Source organism: Drosophila suzukii, chromosome 2R (genome assembly GCF_043229965.1).
Source record: "Drosophila suzukii chromosome 2R, CBGP_Dsuzu_IsoJpt1.0, whole genome shotgun sequence".
Lineage (NCBI taxonomy): Eukaryota > Metazoa > Arthropoda > Insecta > Diptera > Drosophilidae > Drosophila > Drosophila suzukii.
The window spans coordinates 11,605,842-11,617,150 of NC_092081.1; the positions used below are offsets into that span (position 1 = coordinate 11,605,842).

Sequence of the window (11,309 nt, forward strand, 5' to 3'; positions counted from 1 at the left end):
CCAACCTGTACTTCTTACACCCAACTGCTCTCAGCTGTTGGCATTCAGGTTTAATAACATTTCGCTTTTGATGGCTCGAATTTAACGAAGCATTTACCGAACAAAGAACTGCAAATCCGCTTTCGGCAGCCGGCGTTCAACCTTGGGGGGCACACATCACATCTGAACATTGGAGCATTGGAACATCGGAACATGGGGCACACAACACCACACCACAGCCCGTCCATGTCGATTTCATTTCATGGAAAACTTTGACACACATTTCAACGGTTTTTACAAGCGTTTAGCCAATAAATCAGCGCCGAGCGGCAGACGTTACGCGCAGAACTGAAGCACATGGCCAAATGCCAAAGCGATGCTAACGGCGATTGTAGCCAGTTGCTAGTTGGTAGTTGCAAGTTGCTGCTGCTGCTGCTGTTGTTCTTGTTCTAGCCGCTGTTGCGCTTTGCTGCACTGGCAGAGCTTCATTATACAAATTAACATAAAACATAATAGTGACAGAGCGGCGTCAGGTGAAGAAGCTCCACAGGCAGGAGCACCTCTACTTTTGCCACTTCCACTGGCAACCCAGCAGAGCATCATCATCATCATCTTAAGATTCAGATTCAGCCTCTTGCCGTGGCCTTTTATGCAAACGACAATTACAATTAGCTTGGCTTCATTGTCTTTCCTCGGCGGCTTCCTCTTGCCGCTTCTTGTTAGCATTTCTGCCGACATTTTCGGCGACCTTAGCGGCGAAGGAAAACCAAAAAAAAATCAAAAACCAAAAAAACGAACATTCATCATTCAGTTAAGGCTGAGCTGCAGTTTCGGTGGATTGTTTGAGCCCATCTATGGATAGCCAGATTTATCATGAGCTTAGCAAATAAGCCCTTTTTTGGTCGGTACAAATTTTACGATACTATCCTAATCACCATTAACTTTTAACTTCGATTTTACAGAATCTATTAAGTTGCTGTTAATAATATGGTTGTGAAACCAAGGTATTAAAAAAGGTCAGATTAAACTAATTAACGTAGTAAATCCATGTATAATTTAATGCTCATAAAGTCTAAGTAACGATTTTAGATCTATTCATTAATCTATAGTTACGTTTTGTAGGGATTTATACAGCCAGATTTATCATAGCCATTTTTTGGTTAGTAAAACCATGAAATGGTTATGAAACCAAGGTATATTTATAAAAAAGTTCATATTCAACGTATTAAGGAAATATATAAATGTATCATTCAATGCTCATGAAGACTAAGTAAAGATTTCAAAACTATTTAATAGTCTATAGCTAAACTTTTTAGGGTAACTTTTAATCTATAATATTCACTAAAAAGATTATTTGATTTTAAATACTAAAAAAAGTGTTCAAATTTAATTTAGCCAAATTGTATGACTCAGCTCTTAGCCTTAAGCAGTTGGGCGAAAAATAAAGGCCTTGGTGCCGAAATATGACATGTTTATTTAATAAACTTTGGGCTGCAGCTGCCGCACTCTGCCGCACTCTGCCGCATGTGGCATAAATCACTGTCACCGCTCATTTGAGGCAGTCGATTGAACAGTTCTCTTGGGCTTAAAAGCCGAAATTAAAACGCAAAATTCGCGGCCCAAACCGACAACCCAGAGCCACGGCAAATGTTTTGTCAAACGTTTAGTGTAACAAAATGCGGCACACGGGCCAAGAAACCTAGTTGTTGCGAGTGACTCACTCGACGAGGCAGCAACCTCGATTCCAGAAAGTGAATGGCGCCAAGTGGCAAATCATTTTGGCAACCTTTTTGGGCATGCTGGCTTATCGATTTTAAATGCGGCAGCTGATTGATTTGCAATTAATAAAACGCTCATTATGGCTCTCTAATGTTTGTCTACCCCCTCATTTTTTTTGCAGAATCGGGCTGTGCGGCTTCGACAATCCGATGAGGGATCAAAAGACCGACGAGATGAAGCGCGTCATCGGACAGGTAAGTTTCCAATTTATGGCACAATCAAAGCGACAACGGTTTAATTAGCTTGGACAATAAACCCCAAAAAATTGACGAGAAATCTCCATTAGCGGGGAGATGGCGTGAAGATTACGGACTACTTAAAGCTTTTCTCTAATGCGAAAAATAAATAAAATTATCTTAAGTTGTATACGGGTTCCAGATTTGCAGAAATTATTTTAACTCTTTTATTTTTATACCATCAAATAATTTTTTTTTTTTTTATTTTCTTGCAATATCTATAATACCATGTATTCGAAACCCAGACATCCAAAATATATTTAATGGATTTTTGTTATTGAAAAAAAATGTATCATAATAGAGAGTATTTTTTAAGTAAATCAAATGATCACTATGGTCAAGTTAAGATCGAATACATTAATCGCGGAGATGAGATGGATTTTTCTACTAGTAACACTCTTTAATGTTCCTGTTTATAGGGTGTTAAAATCAAAATGGACGATGCTGGAAACATACTCATCCGGCGGTACGCCAAAAGCAATGTCTATGTGAAGAGCACCGCCAGCAGTCCCAACGAGGAGACCTCCATCGGTGCCGAGATCTTAAAGCTGCCCAATCAGGCGCTCGAATCCGAAAAAATAGTCAAGGTGAGTGGGACCTATGCGGCTGCCATTTATCGCGATCGGCCGTATTCCACATCCATTCCAAATGCTAATAAGCGTTCCATTGTTCTCCTTAACTTAGCTCTTCGACATGAAGAAGTTCCAGTCGAATGTGAATCGCGAATTGCGACGCGCCTATCCGGATCGCCGACGCTTGGAGACGCAGTGCCTCTCCTCGGTGGCGTTTGTCAAGTCGGAGAACGACATCTTGGAGTGCCCCATCTGGGTGCTCATCGTCAATGTGGTGGCCATGGATATGCTGAAGAGCAAGCTGCCGCCAGGTGAGTGGATTACCGCAATCCTTTCTAGATTTTTTATGATACACTTACCCATATACGTGATTATATTTCTAAATAATTTGTTATTACATTTTCTTCCCAACCAGTGCAACGTCCCATTGTGGACATCAAGAACCGCCCGCGCATTCCGATTCCCGACGAGGATCCCTACAGTGTGGCGGGCAATGGCAGTGGAGGAAGCTCCGGCAGCTCTGGCTTCGGCAGTGGCCACCAGGCGCAGCTGCATCCACAGCAACAGCAGCAGCTGGGCAAGCACCTCAATGGCAACGGAGGAGGACATGTGGCCGCCACCCGGGAACAGCTGCTGCTCCAGACGCAACAACTGGCCCACAAGCGCAGCGAGAAACCTCCAAAGCTACCGCCCAGGGATAATATCTATTCGCACGATCTGATTCCAAAGGTAAGAGAACAGGTAACCATCTTGTATTATATCTTATACCATAAACTACTAAATATTTTATATTATTTAAAATCCATTTAAAATCTAAGATCATAAAGATAAAACGAAAATGGTCCAAATGGTCAAACCAATGTGGTTTCTTAATCTCCCCTAAATGAAAATGAGACCAGCAAATGCAGTTGGAAATATAATATATTATTATAAGGACTTAATAACCAGTTGACCCCGCGACATATCACTTAAACCTTTAAGCACGTAGTATATATTTTAATGGCACACTAAGGAGCAACTCAAGTGTGGGAGATTGCCCAAGTGTGGCTCATTTGCTGGCAAGGTGTCGGAACAAATTTGGCAGCGCCAAAACACGAGTAAGCCAAGCCACGCCGGCGCAGAAGAAGTGTGGCAACCTGTCGAGTTGAGTCGCTGGGTTGAGTTACATTTGTGGGCTCTGTGAAGCCAGTTGGCTAGTTAGTTTGACTGCCCAAGCTTGGTCACATGCGCAATGCGGCCACTTGCAAAATTGCAAAAAAAAAATATGGGTCTCCCTCTCGAAACCCCCATTGCTTGCGAAGATTTCGCCGTTGAGCCTCACTGGGCAATCGGCATTGCATTGCATTCAATAATATTCGAATTTCAGCAGCGACTGGCCGCAAATAACTGCAAACGAATCGCGTGTAATTAATATGCGCGGAATGCCGCTGAATTGCTATAGCTCTGCAGCTCGATTGCCAATTGGGCCCAACGACCGAGTCACTGCCTCTTGGTTTGGAGAACTGGGGGACCGCCATGCCGAACTGCCAACTGCCATTTGCCATTTGCCAATGGAAAATTATGATCGAAAATCCCATCACCCGACTGCTTTCCTTCTAATTTCGCCTCTCATGTCTCATATATTTTCAGCCGGACTACGATGACATTGATCTGGAGACTCGCATCAAACTTTCGCGTGGAAAATCGGACAAGGGCAAAGATAACAAAAAATATGGTAAGACCAAAATTTACACCACGGTGTCTCGCAAATCTCTTTGACCTAGATACTTACTAAGCACCGAATTTATGGGATGGGACTCCGCTGTCTTTATAGAACACTTTCAAGTCTCCGACTTGTGTTAGAACATTTTAGAGTGTGAAGAAGAATGTTGTTGTGGATAACATCTTTCTTGCAAAAACGTTGATATGCAAAGAATTGGAGTTTATACGCCCACTTTTGAGAGTATATTTCCTATACAGAAAGAAACATAGAAAGCTTAATAATTTCAAACAGTTTTTCAATGTCTTATGGCATTTGATGAAGCCATAAAGCTCTGCTCGATCTCCGCCGCAACACGTACAGTGTACACATTTGTGTGATGGGACACTGCTATCTTTGTATAATACTTTCAAGTCTCTGACTTGTTTTTGCAAAAACGTTGATATGCATAGAATTAGAGTTTGTATGCCCACTTATGAGAGTAGTTTTCTTGTACAGAAAGAAACTTCGTAAGCTTAATAATTTAAAAATTTTTTTTAACATCTTATGGCATTTGATAAAGCCTTGATCTCTGCCGCAGCACGTACAGTGTACAAATTTTTATTTCTTTAAAATTACTTATTTATAACTATTATATTAGATAAATAGATGGTTGAAATGCTCCCAAAACCCCACGATAACCATCATTTGCTTTCCACAGATGATCCCTACTACTGCGGCCTGCGGGCCCGAGTTCCGAACTTTGTGAAGTCCGGCAAGCCGGTGGCCAAGGACCAGCGGGATGGCAATGCGAACAACATCGGCAACGGTGGCATCAGCACTCTCAGCCAGAAGAAGACCTCGATGATCCACAACCACCTGGGCGGCATGCATCCGCACCACATCCAGCAGCAGCAACAGCTGATGGCCGCGGCGGCGGCTGCTGCGCATGCGGCACAGCACCACCATGCGGGTCACCAGCGGGAGCAGCAGCAGCACCACCAGATTTGGCAGACTCGCAGCTATGAGAGCGGCATAGGTATTTATAAACAGGGCGGGCCATCATCACACAAATCGCACGCACTGCAAATGCATCAGCAAATGCAACTGCAACATCAACATAAAAATCAACAACAAGAACCACTGTCACTGCCAACGGACTTAACAGCAACCACCAAGACACAAAGCACAGCTAACCAAGCACGTAGCCACCACCAGCCACATCCGCATCTGCATCCGCACGCACATCCGCACCACAGACACCACCGGCACACCGGCCACCATTGCGAACGGCACGCCCACTTGCAGCAGCAACATTCTGCACCGCAGCAACATGTGTTGCAGCAACCGTACTACGACAATCTGGAGAACCCGGTGGGTCGCCAGGTGACCCGTCGGTCCTCCACCCGTCGTTCTGCGCCCGAGGAGAGCTCCTCCTGCAACTGTGTGAGCTGCTATACGCTGGCTCCCCTCTGCGGAGCAGTGCCTCCGCCACGTCCGCAAAGGAGCCTAAGCCAGCGGCAGTTGAGGCGTCACCAGCGGCTGAGTGGCAGCCAGGTGGAGCCGGAACTCCGGCCAGCGGTGGTCAAGTGGTGCAGCGAGAGCGATGTCTCGGTGCTGGAGCCGGAGCTGGAGCCTACGGCTAACGAACGATACGACGACTGCTACGAGTACGATGACTTCGACATGTCATTCGACCTGGACGATGACCTGGGTCTGACCCAGAACATACCAAGACGCAAGGGCACCGAGACGGTGGACATGTATGTGGATCGCGCCCATCTCCGCCAGCTGCAGACGCCAGCTACCGTGCTGCGCACCAAGTCCCAGTCCACCGAGAGCTTCTTCGAGCAGCCCAACGAGGAGGGCTCGCTGTACATGTACGGCGGCAGGAAGCGGATCGCGGTGAAGGCGCCGTCGGCGGCCAACATCTATGACCGGGTGCGCGGCTCCATTGGCTCCACGGAGAGGGGACGCAGTGCGGCAGGACCAAAAAGGGGCCAGTGCCATAGGAAGCCCCAGCTGCCAGTGCCCAGTTGGCGTGGCGGCAAGCGACAGGAGCAGGCTCAAAACGCTGACAAAAGACAAAGATATGACAATGCCACCAATACCAATAGCAACAGCAACAGCAACAGCAACAACGGCAACAACAACAGCAGCAACATGCAACACAAAAGACAGCTAACGAACGCCAAGCAAGACAATGACGACATGTTGAAAAACAAAAATTATTTCAATAGTAAAAACAAAAGTATAGCAACAGCAACAGCAACAGCAGCAGCAGCGAAAGCGACAGCAACATCAGCCAACACAGCAGCAACATCTGGAGGTGGAGCAGGAGCAGGAGCTGGAACTGGAGCTGGAGCAACAGGAGTTGCTGGGGGAAAGCCAAGAGGAGCCGGCGGTCCAACAATGTCCCCAACATTGGCCGCCAGCCCAGCAACAAACAATGCATCTGCGGCCAGTGGGATGCCTTCTGCTCCTCCTCCTCCGACGGCCTCCAGAACCGGACGCAGTGCCAGCCGCCTTGACATCAGCGACATGGAGTCCATTTATGGCTACCTGAAGCCCCGCAAGCCGCGCAGCCTCAGCCTGAAGAAAATCCAAATACTCGACTACTGAACGGACACGTGAATTTGTATGGGGTTGCTCTAAATCGAAACGAGGTTATATGGCCCAGACATGGATATTAGTTATTGCTTTTGTTTGCCCTACCCCCTTGGGTCGGATGATGGGTGGCTGTATATAAATACTATTCCTACAAACGCAAAATGGTTACCTTTTTTTACCCGGTGAACAGAACCACTAAACTGTACGAAATGTCTACTAATTTAGCACCTTGGACTCCTCTAGCCTGGACAGTCACAACGCAATTGTACATACACAAAACGGGAGGGGGATAATTGATTTAAAAGGCAGTTCAAAATCTAAGAGGTGAAAAGTAATCAACAATACGGTTAAAAAATTGTAATTCAATAAAACATGAATCTCAAGAATTCACGTATTCTTATGCTTAGATTACTTTTCAACCTACTTAGATTTACCATTGAAATCGATCAACCCATACCCACCATACATATTCGCATACATAATCCCTTGAAATGTACCAGCACCAGTTTTGTAACCCCCGATCTCTGTGCTTTTTGTAGATTCGGAGCTTGTTGAATCACCCTACAATCACATCTACGGACGCCATTTACCGCTGCCAACGCGCGGCTACGTGCCCACACCACGCATGTTCATCGGGGAATGGGACTGAGCCGAGATCACACCGCACTGGGGCGGGTTTTTAGCCGGATTTTGAGCGGCCAAGGCACAAATCAAAAAACACCACTTGCACTTCCCAGCGCGAGGAACGCTGCCCGTGCGGAGCTAATTTAAGTCAACTGGCTGCACACAGCTTGAAATATTATTTACATTATATTAATTTAGCAAAATATTATGGTAAAATAATATTAGGCTAGGCATAAGCAATCAAAAAAAAAAGCAAACCAATCTAATACTTAGTGGTACGACAACCGAAATATTTCGCGCTTTCCTCTAGAAGTTTTGAGATTACGCACTTTGTTTACCCTGATGTACGAATTGAAAGAATAGCCATTACATTACGAGTTCAGTTAATTTGTAAGTTTATTGTAAATTTTTCATTGGCAGCCGAAGACTCAATGCGCCTGTTCGGGTATTTACATTATTTAAATCATTTTAACTTTTTAAATCAATGATTTTTAATCATTTTTTTGTGAAAACCCAAACAGGTCCTCTTTTTTCTTAATGGTCAGACAGGCTGCTGCTCTTTATTTTTTATCGAAATATTCTGTATTGTGTATGAAAAGTAATAAAAATAATCTTTAAAAAAATTTCAATTTTAGTTTTCAAATTGAAAACATTTTATTTATGAACTAAAGATTTGACTTGCCTACTCTTGATGGCATTCCTGATGATCACATGTAGTAATCGGGATTCCAATTTGGTGGGCGCATGTGATCCGGATTGATTCCACCCTGACCCGGCACATTGGGATTGAGGGGACTGAACGGATCGAAGCGCGGCAAAGGTCCCGGCCCCATATTTGGGCGCGATGGAAAAGCAAACAGGTTACCAGAGCCACCACGACCTAGTGGATCTAGATCTCCGCGGCCGATGTCTGGAAAGCCAAAAGGGCGCGGCTCGAATCCACCCGGAATGAAGGACCTAAATGACGGTGGATTAATGGGTGCATAGCAAGTGTTAATCAATTAAATAATGCTCTAAGGAGGAACCATCAAAAACGATGTGGTTAAAAATTACATTTCCGTTGATGGTTCAGTTTTTTTATCTGTTCTGTTTTCTCATCAAATTACACTTTTTGGACAAGGTTGAATAATTTTACTAAGTCATTTGACCTTGTTTCAGTGATCACCAGGCACATTTAAGCCCTCTGAAACAACATGTCGAATAACACGTAAATTATAAGGTCCTAAGCGTTGCTTTTACGATCATATCAATTTAAATGCAACAGAACAAATTAAAGAACTGGGAAGAGCAAATTTAACTTTAACCATGGTGCTTATGCCTTACCCTCCACGTCTGGGCTCGCCAATGCGCAAAGGATCCGGATCCGATACGCTGGGACGTGGCGAGGTGGTCGTCTGGGTGGTGACTTCACGCGAATTGCCAGTGAAGACCGGGTCCAGGAGCTCCCGGCGATAGCGCTCGACAACCTCCGAGGCGCTCGGCATCAAGGTGGTAATGCCTCCCTTGACGGCGGCTACCAAGGTCTCTGGTTCCACGCAGATGTTAGACACCTTCTTGGTATTGATGTCCATCAGGTTGATCAGCAGGGCATCCTCGGTGATGTGGCCCAGCAGCAGGTAGAGGCACTTATCATGCACATAACGCAGCGAGTACTTGGTATCGTCATCGTTCCAGCTGTCCGGCAGCAGCTCACTGCCCTCCTCCTCCGGCAAGGTTTTCTAGAACAGTCTAGATGATTCCAGGAACATATATATATGTATTTCGCCATAAGCTTACATCGTCGCCGATGCCAACGCATCGAAAGTTGTAGTGTTTGGTCAGAAGAAAGTGGACCAGGGCAACCAGCAGGTCCGACTTCTTGGCCACCTCCGCCTGAATGGTCTTGTAGAGCAGATCCCAGCCGTAGAAGAAGTCGCCCGTCTTGGGAACCGCTGCAGTGTCCATGGCGGCTTTACAAGTTCTGGACAGGATTAAGCAATACGAACGGAACGTTCCAATTTGTGCTTAGGTGGAAATAAATGTGCTTACATTTATTAGATCGTTCGTTCGGATGTCACTGCTTACAGTCCTTCAGTTGTCAGTGTTTTCGATTTCTGGAAAAAGACAATTTTCATCTCAAATGTAAAGATGATCAAAAATGACTTAGCGAAACAAAACATTTACAGAGACACAGACCCAAACCATTTCATTTTAAAATGTAATTACCTAAAGAAACAGCGAAATCTGGGGATTCCGTGGAAGTTCCTTTGCCTTCCTCAAGTACTTGGAAATCAACAAATATACAGTTTATTTTAAATGTTCAGATAATTGTCGACTTATCCTCGACCAGAGGTGGGAACAGTTTATTATTAGAGCTGCGACAAAATCGATGTTTACATTTTTGTATCGATTCGTTTTAAGGAAATCGATACTTTTGAATGTCCGTATTTAAAATGTATATAACATCTCAAAATTTGTTGAGTTTTTAATTCATTTTAATACAAAATGTTATTAGGAATGGTCAATATTTACGATATCTTTTTTGGAAACTGATAAGCAAGTTATCGATTTTGTATAAGAGTTGCCAACATACTGCAAAAAAGTTATCGACAAGGTAAATGACCTCCGTAATTAAATTTTTAATTTCTATGGAAAAATAATTTTCTAAAGCTGGATAATATAACTTTAAGACAGACAAAGAATCTCAAATCATTGAAATTATTCCTTGCTGATGTGCTCTTCAGTAATGGTTACTCAGAAATGGTTCCGAAGAAATGGTTACTATCGTCTATATCGATAACAAAAACAAACGATTTTTTACCATTTTTTTTTTGACGAACAGAAATTAAGTATTTATAAGAAAACATATCCTCCACACATTTTGAACATTTTAATCTTATTTAATGGTTAAATTAAAGGAAATTCCATATCTGAATGATCTGTCCACCTACTACAAAAAATGCATCAAGAATGAGCAGAGAACAAAGAAGTCGATGTCTATCCACGACTAAATCAGTTTAATAGGTACAATTTTCATTTCCTTCTTCAGCAGCGATCATGAATGTTTTCTGTTTCGAAAAAAAGACTCAAGTTCTGTTTGTACGTCTTGATCTGAGGAGGTACCTCGTATGATTACATGTGTTATCTTACCTGATTTAATATTTGTTTAAATATTGGTCCACATGTAATTGGTTGGTTTAAGAAACTTGTTTATATAAAAATTTGTTGAGTCATTTCTTAATTATTCAAGCAATTGTGAAAAATATCGATACATTTTTACGGTTACACTAATATCGATAGATTGGAACTAGTTCAAGCAAAGCGAAAATATTTGCAAATTTGCTAGTGTTGGAAATTACAAAATTAGTAATATTTTGTATAATATTTAGTTTTCCAGAAAAAGAGATCTTCTTCACTCTTTAAACCCACAAAATGTTTAGATATTTGTGTTCGTTTTCTCAAAGCGGTCGTGTTCTTATGGACCGGCCATGAGTGCGAATGAGACAACTAGATGGTTTAGGGTTGCCAAGGTTTGCAAATATTGAATACAAAATTGCATATTTTGTACGTAAAGATGAACTTAATGACCTTCAAAATTATGATAATAGCTCAGAAAAACACAATTAAACATTTTTTTCAAAAAAACCTTTATTTTTGAAAATGTTTTTATCTGAAAGATCGTTGATTTATGGTCGTATTATGGGGTATTTGCCGATCTTTTATATGTACAAATTCGGTCATTGCTGGGTATATAATTTCTAAAAGGATTGCCTTCATATTGCGATATAGAGTATCATTCCAAACTTGTTATATACACTTCGTAGAGGCAACTTCGGCTCCGAGCCGAAGCGG

General features: G+C 43.1%; 2 protein-coding genes across 8 annotated transcripts in view; one reads left to right on the forward strand and one right to left on the reverse strand.

Annotated features, from left to right (window-relative positions):
• The window catches only part of exp (expansion), a 31,313-nt gene extending 23,206 nt beyond the window's left edge, over positions 1-8,107 (forward strand). For 3 of the 6 annotated variants that reach the window (XM_036813550.3, XM_065863296.2, XM_017074842.4), the window contains 7 exons: positions 1,880-1,952; positions 2,414-2,581; positions 2,679-2,877; positions 2,982-3,295; positions 4,196-4,280; positions 4,966-6,910; positions 7,394-8,107. In XM_036813550.3, coding sequence (XP_036669445.3) covers positions 1,880-1,952; positions 2,414-2,581; positions 2,679-2,877; positions 2,982-3,295; positions 4,196-4,280; positions 4,966-6,866 — 2,740 coding nt within the window. In that variant the 3' untranslated portion in view covers positions 6,867-6,910; positions 7,394-8,107. Of the gene's footprint in view, positions 1-1,879; positions 1,953-2,413; positions 2,582-2,678; positions 2,878-2,981; positions 3,308-4,195; positions 4,281-4,965; positions 6,911-7,393 lie in introns of all 6 variants that reach the window. The other 3 variants (XM_065863295.2, XM_065863297.2, XM_017074843.4) reach the window with 3 other exon arrangements.
• On the reverse strand, positions 7,857-9,835 carry PI31 (Proteasome inhibitor 31 kDa). Of its 2 annotated transcripts, none has more exons than XM_065863299.2 (5): positions 9,684-9,835; positions 9,507-9,571; positions 9,255-9,438; positions 8,802-9,196; positions 7,857-8,435 (listed from the first exon to the last, which is right to left on the reverse strand). In XM_065863299.2, exons 3-5 carry the CDS (start codon positions 9,420-9,422, stop codon positions 8,186-8,188), a joined length of 813 nt encoding a protein of 270 aa, XP_065719371.2. In that variant the 5' UTR covers positions 9,423-9,438; positions 9,507-9,571; positions 9,684-9,835; the 3' UTR covers positions 7,857-8,185. The 2 variants fall into 2 exon arrangements, with proteins under 2 accessions (XP_065719371.2, XP_065719370.2); XM_065863298.2 differs by having other exon boundaries at positions 7,857-8,058; positions 8,161-8,435; positions 9,255-9,571.
• Positions 9,836-11,309: the final 1,474 nt, after the last annotated feature.